This window comes from Pocillopora damicornis, chromosome 3, assembly GCF_964200805.1.
Source record: "Pocillopora damicornis chromosome 3, jaPocDami1.2, whole genome shotgun sequence".
NCBI lineage: Eukaryota > Metazoa > Cnidaria > Anthozoa > Scleractinia > Pocilloporidae > Pocillopora > Pocillopora damicornis.
In genome coordinates, this window is record NC_142672.1 from 29,212,493 (window position 1) to 29,233,820 (window position 21,328).

Below are 21,328 nucleotides of genomic sequence, written 5' to 3' on the forward strand. Positions count from 1 at the left end.
TAAATGAGGACGCATTGATATCTAATGAGTTGCAGAATTTTATAACAATGATATTCGATAAAAAAAACCAAACATTTACAACACATTTTACGTTAAGATCATCATGAAAACAAATTATGACCCAAACTTAAGGAAAGTGAGAGACCGAAACACAAAAAAACAAAAGCAAAAACGAAAAAACGTTGAGCATTGCTGGAACGAATTACGATTCAAATCATATTAATCAAGTAATCGAGTACTTTTAACATCTCTAAAAGAAATCAGAAAAGTCAACTTACATTCGAGTGAACTCTTTTACCCCCGTCATTAAACATCACCCCTATTATCATGTAATGAAATCATATGTTTGATGGCAGAACGTAGCAGAATATATGAACTTCCGGCATAGAGCACATTTCGCACATTTTAGTTTCCTATCGTGCCAGTCTGAGTGAGTTTATCTCAAGAATTTTCTGGCGTTTTGGCTTAGTTATCAATAATTACCCACGCAATTGTTCACGTTCGCAATCTCTGTTCCGAGAGAGCTTAATCTCCCGTGACTATTTCTTGAAATTCCCTCAAGGGGCGTACTCATCATAAAAATGTTGTTGCTGTCGTTGTTCTTTTTTTTTTCTTTTGTTGTTTTTTATATTTGTTGTAGTTGTTGTTGTGTTGTAGGTTTTTTTCTATGCAAGGTCGCCACTTAACTTATTCATTCGTTTGATACATCGTTAGAGGCGTGACGCTCCTTAGGAAAAAAAGGTGGAGGGAAATGATAACATTTGAATTCCTATGGCTCTTCAACTGACAATGCAGAATTTGCTTTTCCAGAAATTCTTTACGTTCTTCAGCTCCAGAGCCTCTTTTTCATGAGTGAACAATTCATTTTTCATTTTTATCTAACTGATATGTAAATATGTGAAAAATTCCAAGCTGGAATTTACCCAAACTTTACAGTTACTTGAACTAGGTTGGTATTTAACGTAAAACGATGTATCACCATGATAACCTTAACACTAGTTTCATGGATATGAAGAGTTTGGAATTGATGTTATTGTTGCAAGTTAGGTTAGCATATGGTGTTTTTCTGTCAAGCTCGGGTCGTTTTGCTACTAACGTGCGAGTAAGGTCTCGTCAGCACTAATGGGGGATTATCCTCTGGCCTTTTAGAAAAAAGTTAAATATGATTATTCAGTTTTTATACTTGTGACTGTTTGCTAGTAAAGTTACCGAGCTTAAGCTTCATCTTGAGCTAGCTTACCGAGACTGTTATTTCGCAGTGGTAATGCTCAGTCATCCTTCGATCTGAAATGATACGTCGAATAGGTTATCACAGTTATTTGACAACCCCTTCTTATGAAGTTTTGCATGCACATAGATAATTAAATCCTGATCAGATAACTATAATGAAGATAAAAGTGTTTTGCCTTGTCTCACTGATGTTGAGGCGCATGACAATCAACAACGAATTTCATTGATGCGTACCAACCATGTACGTGCTTTAGATTTTATCACTCTTAGTCATAGACTATTTTTCCAAATAAGAAATTCTCAGTATTTTGACCGATAAATCAGTTCAGGCTCGCGAACTTTTCAGTCTAAAACATCAGCCAAAGTCCTTATTGTTTAGCTAAGAAAGGTTTTTTTTTTAAAATCTGGATTGACGCAACCGATTACCATTAGCAGCTAATTTAGTGTTAACAACTGAGTTGAAAACGTAAATTAGCCACCGTAAAGGGTAAAAAAGCTGACGTTTCGAGCGTTAGCCCTTCGTCAGAGCGATTGGATTCCTCCAATCGCTCTGAAGAAGGGCTAACGATTCCTCCAATCGCTCTGAAGAAGGGCTAACGCTCGAAACGTCAGCTTTTTTACCCTTTACGGTGGCTAATTTACGTTTTTAACTCAGTTGTTAACACTAAATTACCTGCTATACTCTCCCACCGACGCAGCACCACAGTTTCTTTAGAAACTTACCCCTTTATTCGATTGGCATTAGACAGCTTATAAAGTTGTGCATGTTTGCGACAAAATCAAAGTCAGTCTCTATCATGATAGCTGACAAGAAGCTAGAAAAATACCAGGCTAAAGGTTATTTCAGTTTTAAACTGACGATGGATAAGTTGGTTCAACTTGGAAAAAGAACTATTCCAATTCATCAAAAAGAATCGCAAGATTAATTCTAATTAAAGGTGTTAACTGATGGTTTGAACACTGGTTTTAAGAATAGGTGGGTATGGAATCTTTTCAAATTTGTTGTTTTCCAATGCGCGCCCATTTTACGTAGGTAATCGCGACCTATTTAGGTTCAAACATGATTTCGAAACTTAAAAACATATTTTTCATGAATTAGAATACTCATTGACTGAGTTTCAGTCGAGTTGGACGGGAAATTACTTGGCTCTTTGTCATGACGCACGGTCTTTGGAGCGCTTAATCCGTATGCGGCCCTCCCATTCAGTCATTAAGTACATAATCTATTTTAATGCAATTATGGTCAATTATTGCAAAAAATAATAGTGGCCCTATAGTCTAGACAGGCCTGTGCAATAGAAGCACGTTATCTTAACTGATGCAGGCGTAGATGTTTGAAATTATAATCTTATTATTTCATTGCACGTAGCTAATCACCCACGTAGAGAAAGTATTCATTATGTTTTATATAATATATAAAAGCAAACTCGAGAACAATGCAAAGTCTTATTGTGCTTCGGCCGAATTTGTTGAGAGATAAATATGAGTATCGATATGTTTGAAAAGCTAAAGATCCAAAGATTCTGATAGGTCATTTCGTCATTTGTTTGCCTTTCTACCAAAAAAATAACAAGAAAATTCCGAACGAGATGGTGGAATTTCACCCTAAAAACAACATATATATTACCTAAGCTAACCACCTGATAAGCTGCAGTTTGGCAGAATTTCAAATCATTACTCGAATTTGAAGAGCTCAAATTTACTGTTTAATTGCGGGCTGACGACAAACTGCGTTTTTCGTTATTAAAGTGAAATCGCGGATTTGATTGTTACCACGTGTAGTCATATTAGCAGGCCTTACCTCGATCAAGCCTAGTCAAGGATGCTCTATAAACTAATTGATTTGAGTAACCACGGGTATCTATTTCTCGGTTTGCGTGGGCTTGGAGGCACGAATATTTGGTCGTGATATTGCAAATAAACCACGACGGCACTAGTGCTTTGAGTTTGTTTCGTTTTGTACTTGGCAAGGAGAGTGTTTTTGTTGAATATTTGTTCTTGCGATACCACGTGCTCTAAATTTCATTGCATCTATCTTGCAAAGCCTTCAAAAAACATGATACTCGACAGCTTTTAAGAAAGAGTCTTTTTAATTTTTTGAATCCTTAGTCTGTATATGCATCTGGGTTAGCTTAAAAAAAATTGCAGACTGATCATTTTAGCCACGCTAACTAAGTCTTCTTCTTCAACACCTGTAAATCGTGGCCAAGGTTACTGAGTGTTTTCAGACTGGAATGACGCTACCGACTCAGGCATTTGACCATTCTATAGCTAATATAAATGATTAAGACCAGTAATATAAGACTTTGGAGCATGCACATCAGCTAAAGTTGACGACGGACGAAATACTATTCATACATGGCAACTAAAAGGATTAGAAGTCTGAGTATATGATTGAAATGCACCGCCACAATCACCACATCTACAACTTTTGTCTTTTTAAAATACATTTGTGATGACCGATTGTGTCGGTTCACATCCCTAGTTTCTACGAAGTTGTAAACCTTTTCGTCAAGAAACGTCATGTTACCAATCAGTGTTGCCTCTTAGTTCAAGCCTCGAGAGGTTGATACCTATCAGAGACATGGCTCGAACTTTTCCGCGCTTTATGTTTAAATCTGATACAAACTACATTAAGAGTTAATGTCAATTTGTTCAATTTTGGAGTTTTGCGCATGGTTCATTGAAAAAGCGAGTCCCTCGTATAGTACTGATCCATCGTAACTGTAACTAAACAGTTTGAATAAACTTCTAAACCTATTGACGTTGTTTTTGCTTTAAACAAAGGCAAGAAAACAGAGAAAAAGGAATAAAGGGCGACATAAGGAGAAAATGCCGATGGGAAAGCTTCGCTAAAGAGATCAAAGAGAAGTTACCGAAAATGACAAAGAAATAAAAGACTTAAAGTTTGATAATTATTTTTGCATTAGTTATAAACATATCTTATTGATCTTCGCGAGCCATCATTTAATCCAATTGAAAGAACTTGGAATTTATAAGTTCATTTTCCTCATGATAGATTTTTCCTTTGTTAGAAGATGTGTCTATACTGCCGCTGGATCCACCGTGCGGCAAGTGAAATATGGCTAAAAGTTGGAAGAGCACAAAAGTTGAAAGAACAAGTTGACTCGAGTGTTTGGCCGGATCTGTCAACAGGGAGAAGTCCGGGAGAGAAGATGGTATATAATCCAGTTATGAGTCCTCGTGCAATTTAGCACTCACTACACTGCCGGCAAAAGATAGCCACACATTGCGCGATGTAAAAGGGGATTTAATCTTGTCTGATGAAATTATTGCAGCCGGCATCACCGTCAGGCTTGTGTTGCACTGGAAGATTGAATGACAATAACTATCTCTTCGTCTAGTGTTGTCGGGCGGAAAAGACAACAAGTTTATCTTGGTCCGATTGAGAGAATCTTGCTATTAACTCAACTTTTTAGAGGAGTAAGAGAAAATAACAGAGTGTTGGGGACAGAAATTACGATAATATCAGAAGAAATTACAGTAAAAGTTTGAGCAGAGACTTAGGAAAACAGTAGTGACGTTAAAGACCTGAAACACTCTTGTGTTTTCACAAAATCACAAAAACTGATCAGAAGTCATTTTGAGCAACAGCTTTGGATGCGAACTGACCTCAGCGGATAAACTGGAGAACTCATGTCTTAATCAACGATTTAAAATCAAATTTTATCGAAATATTTATGATAATATAAAAGACTGGTATTAGAAGAAAAAAATTAAGGTGTCATCTGTGCTACCAGATCGACAATCTTGTATTGAGGAGAAGTTTTGAAATCCGGTAACTTAATTCTGTTTTCGTAAAACCTTTTTAACCTGATTCTGCTTTCTCGTGATGCGAAAGACGTCGTCGAAACGCCTGCATGATGTTAAAAATTTTATTGTCTTTCCCGTATCCACGAAATGACGATCGATATTAGCGAGTTAAGAGAAGCCTTTAAAGAGCCACATTTGGAATTTATGTAAACAATGAATAAAGAAGTCACCTTGAGTTTTAAAGGAGATCGATTGAAATCGAATTTGCGATGAAAATGGTGAAACTACAGAGTTCAAGTGCACGCGTACAGTTGACTACAACACTGCGAAACACGTCAGGATTATCCGAACAATCGTTCAATCAATAATCTGTTTAATTTCAGTTGATTTTAAACCAATTACCCTAATGAAACGAATAAAGTTTCAATCCTTGTGGACAGCTGGAAAAATGTGTGAACCGATATAAAACGATTAATTTAGGAAGACCTACGCGTGAATGGAAGAAATTGAGCGGATTGGCAATAGCTACTGATAATCGATTGTTAACTTAGCCCTTTTTTGTCTTTTTAAAATGTCTCTTGCAATTTCAAAGTGAAAAATTAGACAATAAGATTGCAAAATATTCCGTTACGTCAAACATGAGACTATCATTTTCGACATTGCCATCTTTATGCTTAGGAAGCGGCCGTCTTTCAGTCAAATTCCCGTTAAAACAGAACCTGCCCGGCGATGATACAACTTTATGCCTGTTGTCAATTCCTTATGTCTAACCTCTCACGTCGTCTTGGCCCAGATATCGTCCTTTCAGTTAACCAACAACAGCTTCGCCGTAACTTTTTGATTAGTGTTTGATTGAGTTCGTTAACGAGCGGCGATCTAGAAATTTTCAATTCAAGTTAATTGAAACGTTATAGGTTCCACATCGTCTAAAAACTCTGAAACGGGAGCTTTTTATTTTTAAACGTTGGTCCAAATTCTCCATGGAGGCAATCTCGAAATACCAAATATTTACCGCAGGCTATAGCTTATGATTTTGTTTACGTAACTGATGTCCCGCCCTGAGCTAAAATGAAACAAAACCGTCTGTGTTCAGGGTGCCGAAATAAAGCAAATTCCTAGTTTTACGTGAGGTTGAAAAATTGCTCGAATTTTCAGTAGAGGATAGAGTGAGTTTTCCTGAACAAATACTTCACAACTTCTGCAACAACCAGCTCCGTTATGAAGTGGTGTGCTTTGCAATCTCCTTAAATTCGCGGACCTCAATAACGCAAAACATAATTAACCAATTTAACTCGCAAGTTATGCAGAACGAGACACGTCTTCATAAATCAAGCAATGACTTGACGTACTTCAAGAAGCCAATTAACGCATGTTTAAAATACCAAGAATCTAGGAAAAAAATTCAATGCATGGTCGAAACTTAACGGAGAATGTGGAAAATAATTCCTTTTTCATCTGCGTCACTTATCTCGGGGACAATCACGGTGAACATCGTCTTTCTGGAACGAAAAGAATATAATATGTATAACTCATGCTTCCATGTTAGGCCCAAATTAGGTTATATTGTTTGGGGACTTTGGCACGTACTTGCCGAGTACTGTGTTTCTTATAACAACATGTTTTGATCTTTTGATAGCTTTATTCTTAATTTTATCGGATTCTAGGTGGGTTTTTTTCGAAGCTTGGCTTGGTTTTTCTGTCTATCTTTGAGATACACAGTCAAATAGCTTTGATTTTTCTCCTCCCGGATTAGGTTCGGGAGATACTCGCACGAAGACATAATCTTCGAGAACGCGGCCAGGAAACTATACTAAAGTCCATGGCATTTTGTTTCTGATAATCCCTTTTCAGGCAAAGTGACCGTTATAAGGCGATCAAATGCTTTAAGAATCGGTCACCTTTATACCATCAGGGGAACACTTTGCCTTTGGGCGAAAGTTCGGTAAGAACTCGGTTAGAGGCAAGAATTTTGAAAAAGTGTCATGCAGCAGCTGGTAAGCGAATGTGGAAGGAATCTCAGTCATGTTCACGATTATGTTTTACAAGTCATCTGTCAAGACTAAACAGTTGTTTACAAGCCTGATCTACCAGGTACTTCGATACTGATCGTAATAAATCTTAGATCCCTGTTGAATGATCATCACGTACAATGTTAGAAGATCGTGTATGTTGTACAGACTGCGTGTTAATCCTTCCCCGCCATCGTGAACACGACATAAAGAAAACCATTGTCTGATTTCTTTCTTTTGAGTGTTTGGGAAAGTTTGGACCAATCTTTTGATCGAGCTCAGATAACGCACAGAAACCGACATTTTTCATTACATAATCCTCATCTCCGTGTGGTGCAAAGGTTAAGAGTAAGGCTGTCTAGCTAGTTGAAAAACACACCGTTGATTATCCGGCTTAATGTTAGAACTAAGGCGTACTTCACATACTTCACGAAGGCGAGCGCATATAAAAGCAATCAAACAATTTGGGGAAGTGCATAGTTTTTTTAAGTCGTGAATTTTCATCTCTCGTCCACGAAAAAAATTTTTTTCATGTATTCTGTACGGCTTTTGGGTCTACTCGCAGTGGGCCTCTTCGCAGCCGACGGATTTCGGTTCAGTTTTCAGCCGAAGTGCGGCAAAATTACTAATCCATTATGCAGCCGTGTACTCCCGTACAACTTAACGCGTTTTCCAAACATATTTGGTCATCAAAGCGAATTTATAGCCAACAGAGCCATTCAGCTATTTAGCCCTCTGGTGAAGCAAGCGAACTGCTCCAAACACGCCGAGTTTTTCCTTTGCTCCTTCTATCTGCCGATATGCTTGCCAGGAATCGAAGAAGAGAACGTAATAAGGCCCTGCCGTTCCTTGTGCGAGCGAATCAAGGCGGACTGTTCAGCCGTAATACAGTACTGGCCGAGCTTTGTGAAATGCGAAGAACTACCTCAGTTCAAAGATAGTGTGTGTATTCAGCCGGAATCTTTCATTGCTGAGCCAAAACCAACAAGTAAGTGATTATGAGATTCGTTTTGTATTTCAAGCGCGGTTTATAGCCTTTCAGTAAGGGCCAATTTGTGGCTTTGATATCAGAGATAACAAATTACGTTGAAGAGCATTAGCGCGCAAGTTACCCGCTAGGTAGACTTAAATGATGCTCTCTCCATTTCTCCGCAAGAAAACAGGTCGAAGAGTTGTGATAAAGCACTTTAAGATCTTAAAAGCTGTCTTACAGAGGCTGCTTGCGATGGCTGCTGATCGTAAGACAGATATTTTCAACAAGACAGCTTCCTGAAATAATGAAGAAATGCGAAGTTACTGGTGTGTACTAGCGACGTGGCCGAGAGTGAATTTTTGCCGAAGAATCGACCATCATCATTTTCAAGACCTATTTGGCGTAATTTTTAGGGAAATTAACACTAAGGTAACAATGATAAGACAATTTTCATGGCACTTAGCAGGAAAATTTGAACTAAAAGTTATTTTCGTTGGTTTTCATGATCGTGAAGACATTTTGTGTGAAGTCGGTTAACGGGTGAAGAGTGGGTGTAAACAGCACAGCGGTGAGCGATACCACTATTTCATAGAGTCAAAGTGTGCTACCATTCTTTTTCCTGAAGCTCGAGTGTTTATTTGGAATCAGTGAACAAAAGCAATAGCTCTCGTACATCTTACACTGGGATTGAAATGATTCATCGTTTCTAATTTTTGGAAAATTAAACTCTTCTTCATTTATTATTCGTAAAGAAAACAAAGTTTCTATTGATCATTCTCTCGCGAGAACAACTTCAAAAGATCACGTCGAAAATCTGACTCAAAACTCCATTGAAAATCTCAGGGACAAATGTTTTAATTTCCATTACTGAGATAAGCGCTATCAGATACGATAAGATGAGATCCTTCAGCAAGTATCTTTGAAATTTAAAACAGGAGATTTCAATGTGTGCGTCTGCTCATTAAGAGGCCTGAGACACCCACTTCATTACAAGATTTATCCCACGGATGTTGGCAAATTGATTGGTGGTACTTAATGAATGAATACGCTGAAATAATTTCCTGAATGTACAGCCCACCTTGCGAATTTCTTATCCGGCTCATCCGGAATGTTTGTTTTGGATTTACGTTCATTTGTTGTCGGAACTCTTCTGAAAGTGTCAATTTTTCAGCATTCTCCCGATAAAATTTTTCATTTGTCAGTGATTGATAGTGTTGTGTAAGATAGATACAATAACCACAGATGATTATTAAGATATCATTGATAGAGACGGCGGCCATTATGACCTCATTGTCGCTTACTTCTTTTCACGCAATGATCATGTGGGGATCAAATAGGGTCAATTATAACAAAGTGAATAAAACAAACAAAGCATGACAAAAAACACAAACTCGAACAGACCAAAAAACAGTGTTTTAGGGTTAAGGTAAAGTTAAAGCATTTTCGATTTGGTCAAACGTTTTATATAAACGTCAATTTTGTAGACAGTGTCAAGAAGGCTTATACCTAACACCTGAAAACAAGAAGGAAAAAATTACCCTTGAACTTATCCCCCATAAAACTGAAAACCCGAGGTCCGTGGATTTTCTAAAACGGCACGTTACTTCAGACGTCTTTTAAATCATTATCCCAAAACCTGAATGCATTTATTCGATTATTAGGCTGTTTCTTTTAAGATATGATTCGTGCAATTGCCGATATGTCACATCACAGACCCTCGGAAAGACGATATCCGTGACAGGACATACACGAGTCAAAGCTGTTGGAAAAAGTCAAAGGAACACTGTCATCCGTCCATGATACCCTTGAAGCTCGCTTAAAAATAAAAATCAAGCTTCACACACGGAGAAAACCGCAAGAATTATGAACGGATGATCGGCAGGGCGGATGTCGTTTGTTGTGGGTGGATCAAAGCAACAGTGTACATACTAACTAACAACTTTTTTTGTTTTTACATCAATTTTTAAGACATCCGTTTTTTTTTTATCCAATTTCAGAGATCGTTAATGTCGCTCCGTGCGAGAGTAGACCTCCAGCTGATTACAGGTTTTATGCCAGCGGCCAGTATGATTATGGTAAGAATGTACATATGCTTGAAACTGAAAAAAAGTGGTTTTTTTTATCAAGCAAAGCGAAACCTTCAGGTTAGGTGACTAAAACAGCTAAATACCACGATTAGTTTTCCCTGTTAAATATAGAAAAACAAGATCTAATTCAGCTTTTTCGACTGAAAATGACAATTCACCCTTCCAGCGGATTTCAATGATGAAGAAAAAGCCGCCATTGTAACATATGTGTACTTATCACGGTTAACTTCATCGGCAATAGCGATCCCAATGCAATTGTAGGGAATAGCCGTGAAGTAGATTTTTAAAGCTGTTGGACTCTCTTGAAAACTCTGATCTTAAAATTATCTTACATAAATTAAAGGTTCACAGGCTTCCACATCAATGATCTCTGTTGTAATCTTTCAGCCATGAAATTCAAGGTAACTTTGATTGAAAAACGTGAAAACCAAGAGACGATATTCCATGGGAAAGCCGCCAAAGTTTATAAACAAGGTTATGTTCCAATCCACAAAGGGCGTGTGGAGATCTGGAGTTATACCAATTCGACGTGCCCCTCTCTTAGGGCAGGGCGGGCATTCCTGATCAGTGGACACGAGGATGCTCTCAGAAAAAAACTACTCCTGTCGTCCACTAGCTTGATAGAAGCCTGGAGCGGAGAGACAATGCGCAAAGTGAGAAAGTGGCTCAGAATTGAGAGCAAACTTGCCATGCAAAAAAATAGAGACAGGTAAGCTTAGCACTTGATTGTTTTGACTTAACACCAATAGTAGATAGACCAGTGGATAGACAGGTAGATAGACCAGTTCCCTGTCCGACTGCACCAGCAACAATAATAACAAACAAGAACCAACTTACGAAAAGACAATAACACAAGATAATTAAATGGTAACAACATGAAACATGGCAAGAGATTATGAACAATTTATAATGTCTTTAACATGCCTAAATTGAATTGTACATTATAAAGTTTAGATACATTTGTCAACTTTCCCGTTTGCAGCTTCAGGCGATAATTTTGTAGCGCAAATATCTCAATTTCTAAATAAGTCTATTTCTCTTGAGCACCGACAGCCAATACCTTTAGGTTGAAATTGATTGACGCATATAAATCAAACATACAAACTGTAACTAACAAGAAACAGGCCCACAGAAAGCTTGTCTGTTATTTAAAATTCAGGGGACATGACATGAAATCATTATCATGAGCATCACATTCCTAAGACATGCGTTTCCTTTTTTTCTCTTACAGTGTGCCAAACAAAGAGATTCGAGAAAAACTGTGAATTTGCAGAACTCGTCAAGAAGAGGAATCAAAGATGTATTCAGTCTTAGATGTAAACATAAGAACGTACTATTTAAACTAACTTAAACCAAGAGAGGATCCTTTCTAGCTTAACCAAATAGTTGAAAGGTAAACTCCACTAGTAGCATATTTTTAGAGGTAAATTGAAAAAAAAAAAAAAAGTTTAGCTAAGAGGCAAAATCCTTCATTGCCTTTCCTTTTTCGCCATTTATTCAGTTGTAAGTCATGGCTAAAGCTCAAACATCTTCGGTCTCTGAAGTCTTATTTCTTGGGAGCTGATAATTAAAATTACAGCTTTATAACAGTGACAGTCAATGGTGCATTTTCAAAGAGAGGAAGGGAGGAGGGAGGGGGGGGGGGTCCACGTGTTACGAATTTCTGCACCCTTTATGTGAAGTACTTTCGACGGGCGCTTATTCCCGCTTTTTTTGCAAACCTCCATAGTTAATAAGTGGCTGCAAATATATGAAAATCATATATATATATATATATATATATATATATATGTGAACTGCGGTTGAAGAGAGGAATGTGGATAGTTAGTTGACTAAACGAAACAATTTTCTCGCAAGATTCATCCGTTATTTCCTGTTCTTAAGCCGACTTTTCTATGCTGCGAATTCATTCTGCATTTTTCTTCGATCAGAGTTCTGCATTTTCATTCATAAGGCGAGCACCGTTATTCATGATGCGAATTCCTCGGTGTTACCGCTCAGCCATCTCAAGTTCGTCCTAAGGTACAACTTAAAGAGTTACTCTAAGAAAGCGAGACGAGGAAGCACGAGGTTCCGTTTGTTTGTCAGTTTGATTAACTAACATTAGATTTATGAGGCGAGAATTCGGCTGGCCTTTACTAGGCTCTCAGTGAGTTGAAAGGGGCGAAAAAGTGGGCGCGGGAGACATGACGCTTGCGATTGAAGCGAGCCTCCTTCATAGCTCTTGGCATGTCCCAGAGGTCTGTTCGGGCGAGCGTTGCAAAACGTCCCAAAGAACAGCCGCGATGGAGGCTAAAAATAAGGAAAGTGTGGCTAAAAACGGCAGGAAAACGAGACGACTCTGTCTTTTCCCAGACAAAAGAAATCACCGGGTCCTCTTGATTGCTTGCTTGAGAGCTTAGCACAGCTTCGAATTCGACTAGGTATGATACAGAATTTTCTGTTCAAGCCTTTTTAATTTTTGCTGTACTCCTGAAGTAGAACCTAATCAAATTCATAAGCTGACGAAGCAGCTGACTGGGTGATTCCCTGTCTGTGGCCAAATGTTTATGCGCGCGCGTCAGTAAAAGAGGTTGGAGACATTATATTATTTTGCTGTTTATATAAACTTGGTTACTGTTGCCTTCAACCCAAATTGACTGCTAAAAAAAACTAAAGTTCAAAAACCTGTCTGGGAATGGGTTCCTTTTTCATTTAGAAGAAAAAAAATCCAATCGGTTATCTGAGATCATCACTCAGTTAATCACAACAGATCCAGGCATTACTTGATTAAATGCTTAACCATTACTGGGAAAATAAAATTTACAAAAAGTGATCATGAAAGATAAGTACATAGGTCTTCCTGTTTATAAAGCTTTCAAAGACTTCCTCACTTTGCTCCGAAATAACAATGATACTAATTATATAAAATTATTTCGCTTTTACTGCGCTCTCTACGCATCTGGGATAGGTTTAAACAAGGAAGTTCTTGTAACTCGGAAGTTGAAGTTTTATCTAAGAACACCGTCATGGAATTGCATACTATGAAGTCATCTTTTAGTTGCAGAAATCTAGGCTCGTGTCTTAAAGGGTGAAGTATCAGAGCTCCAAATAGGACAATCTCTAAAATTGTGAGAATAAATATTGCTTCTATACCTTGAAGCTGCAAAGGAAATTCAAACCAACAACTAGATTAGCGTACTGTATTTGGTAATCTTGCCAAGTTCGTTATAGTCCGGGTATTGTGTATTTATATAACAATTTAAGACCGCCATAATTGTCGTGATTTAAAGACTTGCATTGAGCGTGACAAATAGTTTATACGTGACGCGTGAACTTCACAGAAAGGTTAATCTATGAACCAGCGTGGGGCGTAATAAGTTATCCCCTATACGTGACCCGTGAATTTTTCTTTCGTTCCTTAAGAAGGAGAAATATTTCGCAACGTTTTCCTTTTACATACATGACGCGTGAATTGTCTAAAAAATTTGTACATGAAACGGGATCAGGCTCCCCCATTCCTCTCCTTTACTACCCTCTGCAGTGGCTTGAAGTTCTCAACCCTTTGTCTTTGAAGACAGCGTTACCTCCTGTGATATAACTGCGGTCGCCGTATTGGATTAACTTGCGCAGTTGGTGGATTTATTGATTACTTTAAAGCGTAATTGCCAGCCACGCAAGCAGAATTGGATAACTTGGGTCCTGGCTGTTAGTATCTTTGCTTGAAACGACTTCTTCAAATCCCACATCTGAGCGTTTAGGACCTGAACCAGTGGCTAGGGGCAATATCGTGAGGCAGCATCGTTAAGCTCAATTGGACAAGTGCAATTCTTGATTACGACATCCCAGTTTTTATTTCTATGAAATATATGGTTGCTTTCATCAAATTAAATAATTCTGTGATTCAATTTGCGATATATACCAAGGATTAAGCTCCTGATAGAATCGGAAACTATTCTTATGCCTCAGTTAATTGGATACTTATCAATAGATGTTACCGACAAATGGATAAATTAAGAACGTACAACCCAGATTAACGATCATCTATGGCATATTTTACCCGGTCCAATATTCACCACAAAACCTTTCTAGGCCAATATCCATCCGTGATGTTGACCTCACGGTTAATCAGTTAAGGATGAAATATTTGGCTGAAAAAAAAGATATATTAGAAAGAACTTTGTTTCGTTGCAAGTTTACGGGTTTCATATTCCTATCCTAATTTTCTACGACATATGGCGTTTGAATGATAATTATTACAACGCTTAAGTTGCTTCATAAATCGCGGTTGTATACAAGGAAAAGCTCTTCCACTGCTTATCGAGATTTGCATGAAACAGTAGGATTCATGAACAGCTGAAAAACATTGTAATGTTGCCATTTGAAGAGCCTCACAGGAGAGATGTTTTGAATTATAACTTTTTTTAGTTAAAAAAGTAACTTCCCACGTAGGTAAGCAATAAACAAATGGACTTCCCAGCAGCTTTCACAATGAATTTTTTGTTCATTGTTTTGATTCAATTTGTGAGTGGAAAGGAAGTTGTAACATTCTGTGTGAGCGAAAGACTCTTTTCATACCTCTTTAAGTAAGCTTTGATGAAAGTGATGGACGATTTCAATTGTTCATCGCATTCAACTCGACAAGTAATAAAGCAACTGATGTAGTAAATACACCACAGCTGAATTGCGTAGACTCAGTGAAAATTCATCTTATCTGATCATCTCTAAATTCATGTCTTCCTCAGCCACAAACGTCAATTTTGCTCTGCAAGTTAATTTGTGAAAGACGCAATTCGATGAGTTTGTTTGACCAGGCCTTTTTCCTTTCTGCACAGGAAAGCTGGCGTGAAATCGCATGCAAATTTCAGGGCAAACATGATTTCGAATCATCAACAAAAGATCACAGAACGCTTAAACCAAATCATACAGGAACTTGTTTCGTGATTATAGTTACTTGTAAATCAATGGCAATCAGTTTAAAGGTATGATATGACATTTAATGAACGTGTGGGGAAAAAATGCAAAAACTTTTTCCGGAAAAGAGAAACATATTCGTACATTTAGGTACACATGTTCTAACGGCAAAAATCACAATACTAACGTAATTGTGTGTCAGATAAACATTACACGCTTCGGTCGGAAAAGCAAAATTTCATTCACGCAAAGTATGCCTCAAAACGGGTCATTTAATCATCTAAGGTAGTTCTTAATGTACTTTAACAGGACAATAAAGTGTCGCCACAAAAGCGGATTTTATATCGCGAGCAGAGAAAATTTCCATATAAGAGAAAAAAAAAAGAAACAGCTGTTGGCACTTACACCAACATACCCAAAGCTTTCATCGTAGTTCTTTGGTTTACCACATACTCTTTAAAACTATTATCTGTCAATTCGTACCACTGTTACATCTTTTAAGCCATTTTTCAATTCTATGAATATTCCTCTGGTCCTTGTTGAGTTCTTCAGTCGAACACGTTCGCGATGAAGCGAGGGCATAATTCAAATTCATCTGAGTCAGATGCCACTGCCTGTCCCCTTCGCGGTCACAATATTGTATATTTTCATCTGATGCACTTCGTGGGACAATTCCAGATCCATTTTCCGAAAAATCCGCAGAACAGTTCAATAAATCCCTACTTACTGATATACCGACTGCAGTTGATAGATCACAGCAACCGTCCAATTCGGAATAAAGATCTGCGCTTGTATCAGCGAGAACCATGTGAATATAATCCATTGTTTTGTACCGGCGAGCCATATTAGTGATTCGATATCTCGACCAGGCTTTTAAAAACTCTGGGCAATCATCGTACCAGATTTCTTTTTCGAGGTCGCATGGAAGACTCCGCCATCTTGGTATCCATACAGTATGATCACTTCTTTGGCTCGTTGTTAGAAACGAAATGCAAGAAAATCTATCAGTTGCCAATGAAGTCCTTGATTGTATCTTCTTTTCGCGAAATTTCGTCGGATAGCTCGACATATCTGGAGTGATAATTACCGGAGGAGACAAAGGCAACTCGTTTTCTGTCTCCATTGTCGTTCATTTCTCGAAAATATTTCGGCACTTCAATTGTAAATATTAACTTAACAGGTTTAGTGAAGAGAGCATCTGATTAAGGCTGAGCGAATGGCATTGACACGGGTGAATATTACAATATTAAGATGGCTTGCGCTTCACTTCGCTGGCGGTGTGTAATATATTCAGAAACAACAGTATTTTTGTAGTGTTACGTATGTGCGCATGCTGGCCAAACTCGTAAATTGTATTCCAGCTATAAACTGTCATGCTCTGTCCTCCGATTGGCTAGATTTAAAAAATGGAATCAAAGCCGAAACGGATCCATTGAGCAGAACAACTTAAATATGTTTTCCGATCTCTTTTGCAGGGTGATTATCAACGGAAATACAGATTTCTGTCCGCGATTCCCTATTTGTCCAAGCATTTGCTATATGGTTAAATGTCCGATGCTTTTACCGTAATTTTGCCCATTTTGTAAACAATACGTCAAAAGATTGAACCTTTGACGCATTTTGTATTTAAATCAATAGGTGTACGGGAAGTCATAGATAGACTTTCGGTTAAATTTCCATACGTTTCTGACAGCGATTATCAATTATTAACAACATTTCAATTTCAATATGTCTACAATCAAAATGAAACGGAAGCGATTACTAAAATTAACATTTTCCTTCAAAAAAAAGAAGGAAAAAAAAATGTTGATAAGGATTACTCAGCCTCTTCTATGATTGTGTTGGGCCAACAGCTGAAAACAAAAAATTTGCTATGCGATATATTTGATGTTAATTGGCATTCACGTGTATTCACTTTATCAATATTAGCCGCTTTCGTCGGTCTTCCAATTTCTTTTTCATTCATTTTTAAATTTCAGAAACGCAAACGATAATCAATACTCAGGATAACCTAACATTTTTATGAGATAAAAAAAAAAAAAAAAAAAAAAAAAGAAATTATCCTAAGAGAGATGTTATAGGTTTTTCTTTTATGGTTATGAGTTAGTTGGAGTCGCTCAGACGAGAGACAATTTAATGCGGATTTCACTTGAAGGGAAAGATACTGGTCTCGCTTAAAATTGTATTGGCCTGTGATATCATGCTACTGTTAGTTACTATATCGCTGACTCATGTCGTAATGCAACGCTGATCGGCGGCGTGCGTGTTCCGAACAGTGTAACGGAAAATCGGCCCGTTTTAAAGAGAACGGATAAAAACAGCCATAGCAGAATATTCCTGCCAAAAAATGAAACTCACTTTTATTCGCCCATTTCTTTCGCCGGGGCTCATGAAATAAATGAATATACAAAATCTCAATGTAATCGAGTCATCCGTCTTCTGTCAAGTATATTTCTTCACAAAACTTCTTTGGCAATTTTGTTTTGTTTCGTTTTTTTTTTCAATCTAAAAGCAACCCTATGAAGTGAAGCAATCATGTTCCTTCCTGCGGTTAAACAAAACAAAATACATTTAAGAGCTAAATAGAAAACAATCAGTTTTTTTTTTTTTTTTTTTTTTACTGAAAAACTATTTACAGTGTTATCAATATCAACTTGAAAGTATTTCAGTAGCGGCGAAAGCTGGAAGATCACAAGTGCGTGCCCGGTTAAATGCCGGCTCGCATTACTGCTCTTCCACCGCAGAACTAATTTCAAAAAGTGATTGAAACTGTTTGGTTCTTTCGTATGATGATTCAATGGATTTTCAAGGGGCGTTACTCTTCTGACTGAAGCGATGGACGATGAAGTCATGAAGTCTTTTTAATTCTATCAGCCTGTTCACCTCTCCTTTCCAACTTTCCAAGTCTCCTTTCAGCTTTCCACGTCTCACATAAAAAAAAAAAAACAAAACAAAAAAAAAACATGACAATAAATTCAAATTCTACTTTACTTTTTAATAGAGTATTTCCTTGCGGTGAAACAATCTAAATATTTTACTGAAATAGCTGTTGTTATCAATGATGTTACCGTTTCTGCTTCTTTTGGAACTCCTTCTTTACTGACTGAAGTGACAGATCGTGTTTTTACCTCGTCGATCAATGGCAGGGTCTGCCAGTGTACGTAAAAGTGATAGAGCCAGAATTTGTCTTGACTTTATTGACCTATTATCGTTTACGTTGGTACCTGTCTCAAGACGCTTTAACAGACTAAGCAGTTTTAGAACATATCAATGTCTCGTCATTTACACTTACAAAACAAAAGAGTGTCTATCAGGAACCATGATTCTGTTCAAAATTTTACACTCAGGGTTAAATCACCCATCAAATGCTCTTGAAGTCAGTTAAAAACTGTCAACGACATCAAAGGAAGTGGGAACGCAATTTTTGTTTTAAGTTGTCTACTCTGTTTGAATTTGGCCCAAATGTTATCATTTTACGTTTGACTTTTTTATTGTAATGGCGCCATTCTACGTAATGCACGCTAATTTTGAAGTATTATTGATTGTTAACTTGCCATAGCGCTGTTGTAATTAAACTTGCAGAAACAACGCTTTTGAAACACCTTATCGCAGTACTTTATCATTATTACTTTTCACTTACATGTTAGGCTAGCTCAAATGATGGTTTATTTTATTTCCTAAAAAAATGAAAACTTTATAATGACGAAAGTCCAAGAGGGTTTTTGCATCCACAGATATCTTTCGCCATCCAAGAAATCGACTCATTCTAACCAGTGGAATAAAACTTCACAAAGCCCTTTCCCACTAGCTTCTAGAGGCAAATGTCCCTTTTCTGAAAAAAAATTGTAGCAGGTGAGCTGCAATTTTAGACAGTACAGGAAAGAAGCCTGAATAAAAATATTTAAGGCTTAATTCGACGGGTTTCAAACCTGTGCCTCCCAGACACTAGTTAAGCGCTACTACCGACCGAGCTACGAAGCCGCAGGTTGGGAGCGAGGCAAATTTTAGAGAGGATCCTTGTGTTTTCTATTGTCCTTCATAACTGAAAGCGAAGAAAAGGAAGGAAGTCTCTTTGCGTTCAAACTGTCCTTTCACCTGTTAGGAACTCATACGATGATGTAATATGCCATTGCTTTTTTTTAAATTTTAACCAAGCCACGGTAATCATTTATAGATGAGTAGACTTACCGAAAAAAAAAAAAACCTTGATTCCTAAAATAACTAATTGAATTTTACTAAACTGCGAATTATCTAGCCAATAAAAAATTAAAACGAAGAAAGAAAAGAAAATTAACAACATTTCGAGCCTCGTCGAAGGGTGTAGATTCAACACTATTTACTTGACTGAAAATAATCACCGACGCTTAGGATCCAAGAGGAACTCTACACCTGGAGGATATTGTCACCAGAGAACCGGCGCTGATTGTAATATCATCAAATTAAGAAAACTGCACGAAATATTTTTTAAAATATTCTTGCGGCTATCTCTTCCATAACGGAACTTCTCCTCATACAGCAGATATTTAAAAAGTATTTTATTTGGCATGTTGAATTCTATCCTCGGTATTTTTAGCCCTCGAGTTTTCGTGTGCTCTATATTGACACAGTTGATTTGTAAATATACGATGTGTATATGTTTTGTTTACAGCAATGTTTAACAAGGATAGACACGATCATTTTTCTAATCTTTTTTCGACTTTTTGTCCTTTGGAAAATCTCCCTGTTACTCTTCCGCACCACATACGTATAGCTATTATTGTTAATCATTACGATCATTTTCAAAGTTTAGAGTTGAAAAAAGACATTTAGTCATTAATTATTTAGCAAAACGCATTAGCCTGCGGAACACGCTGCCTAAACAACCATCAAAAAATTGAAGATTGTTTTTCATTAGAAAGACATACCTGTCACATTACTTAATTAGAGCAGACCATCAGGCGGTTATAACAATTAGTCAGTTATAAATTATGTCGTGTTTTATGTTATATTTCATTCATTGAGGCACGCTTTCAGGGTTCATCCGATTTCGTCAGTCCGTTCGTCCGTTCATTTTTCGCAGTAATGTATAGACTATCACTCGTTTTGGTTTGCGTTTACATCGCTGTTTCAGTAATGCTGTTGACTTGCCCTCGAGATACTGAAGCTGCTGCTCCATTGCCCCCCGGAAAGAGATCACAGGTAAAAGTAATAAATTTACTTCAGTAAAAATGAAAAGAAATTAAGGAGTCAAGTTTCTTAGCCATACCTATAGTAGGAATTAAGATCCGCATGTTTGACTGTGAAAATCTTCAGTTGAAAGTTATCACGGGCTGAGGTCTTTAAAAACTGAACTTGGTATTGTTTTGATAACTTTTTGGTGTTTAATTTCTGTATTATGATGGAGAAACAATCTTTTGCAACGAGAATAAATTGGAAACTTAGGACATTATCATTATAAAAAGATTCGTAAAACGTGCCAAAGTGCAGGATGGAGAACATCTCGGTGTCTGTCCAGGTCAAAAAGAAAAAATAAATGAAGGAGATAAATGCTTAGCGATTTAAACAACCTTCGAAATTATAAATTACAAGAAATTGGTAAAAGAAACCTTATTAGTAACTTGCCTTTAAAATGTGTTTAAATGTTGGAAGTCTTTTTGAATGATTAGGAGGTTTATTTCTCTGAAACGAATTTTTAGTCATCTACTTTCACTTACGTGTAATGCTGTTGTTGGAGTAAAATGCATAAAAAAAAAAAAGAATGAAAAAAATGGCGAAATAGTTCAAGTATTAATTAGCATTTAGATTTTCTCGTCATCTCAGCCGATCTAAAAGTTTCAGTAGTTTAGGCTGATTTGAAACAATTTAGGGGCGGCATTTGACTTTAAATTATTTCTTTGACTTTATGACTCCATTAGTGCAATTAGTTGTGTTTAATAGCGTGTTTATGTCTGTGTTCAGGTGTTTCGTTACAGGAGAAGCATCTGTCAGGCAGCCAGAGAGCTGAGGTGTGACAGTGAAGAAAATCCGATGAGACGAGACCTAGGAGCAGATGACATTTGATGGTGCCACTGATAAATTGCGAGGCCCTTTACACTAATTATTATGTCATGAAATAGACTAAGTCTTTGAGTCAAATATTTAAATTAGTTTTACGCCAATAAAACAAGAACTCATTGGGTACCAGACGTGTGGTTCATTAAAAGTTCGTTGTCAATTTTTTTTCTAAAATATTTGTTCTTTCATCACGACGACAATAAGCCTCTTTGCATTTTGGTTTGTTTTTGTGTCCCTTTTTCTACCCATAACGAAAGCCAAGCTCTCTTAAATCCTTCTCTCTTCTGAAAAAACGGGCCAAAGCCATTACCTTAAAGTTTAGCTTAAAA

The 21,328-nt window shown here is 37.3% G+C and overlaps 2 protein-coding genes and 2 long non-coding RNA genes across 4 annotated transcripts; 2 read left to right on the forward strand and 2 right to left on the reverse strand.

The window, feature by feature from the left end:
- Nucleotides 1-7,357: 7,357 nt before the first annotated feature.
- On the forward strand, nucleotides 7,358-12,675 carry LOC113669913 (secreted frizzled-related protein 3). The gene is made up of 4 exons (XM_027186000.2): nucleotides 7,358-8,001; nucleotides 9,984-10,061; nucleotides 10,461-10,782; nucleotides 11,305-12,675. The coding sequence occupies exons 1-4, from the start codon at nucleotides 7,545-7,547 to the stop codon at nucleotides 11,336-11,338; spliced, it is 891 nt and encodes a 296-aa protein (XP_027041801.2). The 5' UTR covers nucleotides 7,358-7,544; the 3' UTR covers nucleotides 11,339-12,675.
- Nucleotides 12,676-15,218: 2,543 nt separating this feature from the next.
- LOC113669911 (uncharacterized) lies at nucleotides 15,219-16,230 on the reverse strand. The gene has a single exon (XM_027185999.2). It carries the CDS (start codon nucleotides 16,087-16,089, stop codon nucleotides 15,439-15,441), a length of 651 nt encoding a protein of 216 aa, XP_027041800.2. The 5' UTR covers nucleotides 16,090-16,230; the 3' UTR covers nucleotides 15,219-15,438.
- A 1,308-nt stretch (nucleotides 16,231-17,538) lies between these two features.
- On the reverse strand, nucleotides 17,539-18,159 carry LOC149049241 (uncharacterized). The gene is made up of 2 exons (XR_016184668.1): nucleotides 18,035-18,159; nucleotides 17,539-17,892 (listed from the first exon to the last, which is right to left on the reverse strand). It is a non-coding gene; the product is annotated as an uncharacterized LOC149049241 (long non-coding RNA).
- A 1,798-nt stretch (nucleotides 18,160-19,957) lies between these two features.
- Nucleotides 19,958-21,125, forward strand: LOC113669895 (uncharacterized). The gene is made up of 2 exons (XR_003446122.2): nucleotides 19,958-20,144; nucleotides 20,904-21,125. It is a non-coding gene; the product is annotated as an uncharacterized LOC113669895 (long non-coding RNA).
- The last annotated feature ends 203 nt before the right edge of the window (nucleotides 21,126-21,328 follow it).

Coding starts and splice junctions, on each gene's coding strand:
- LOC113669913 (XM_027186000.2), top strand. CDS start 7,545: ATGTATTCTGTACGGCTTTTGGGTCTACTCGCAGTGGGCCTCTTCGCA. Junction 8,002..9,983: donor TGCTGAGCCAAAACCAACAA/GTAAGTGATTAT, acceptor ATCCAATTTCAG/AGATCGTTAATGTCGCTCCG. Junction 10,062..10,460: donor CAGCGGCCAGTATGATTATG/GTAAGAATGTAC, acceptor GTAATCTTTCAG/CCATGAAATTCAAGGTAACT.
- LOC113669911 (XM_027185999.2), bottom strand. CDS start 16,089: ATGGAGACAGAAAACGAGTTGCCTTTGTCTCCTCCGGTAATTATCACT.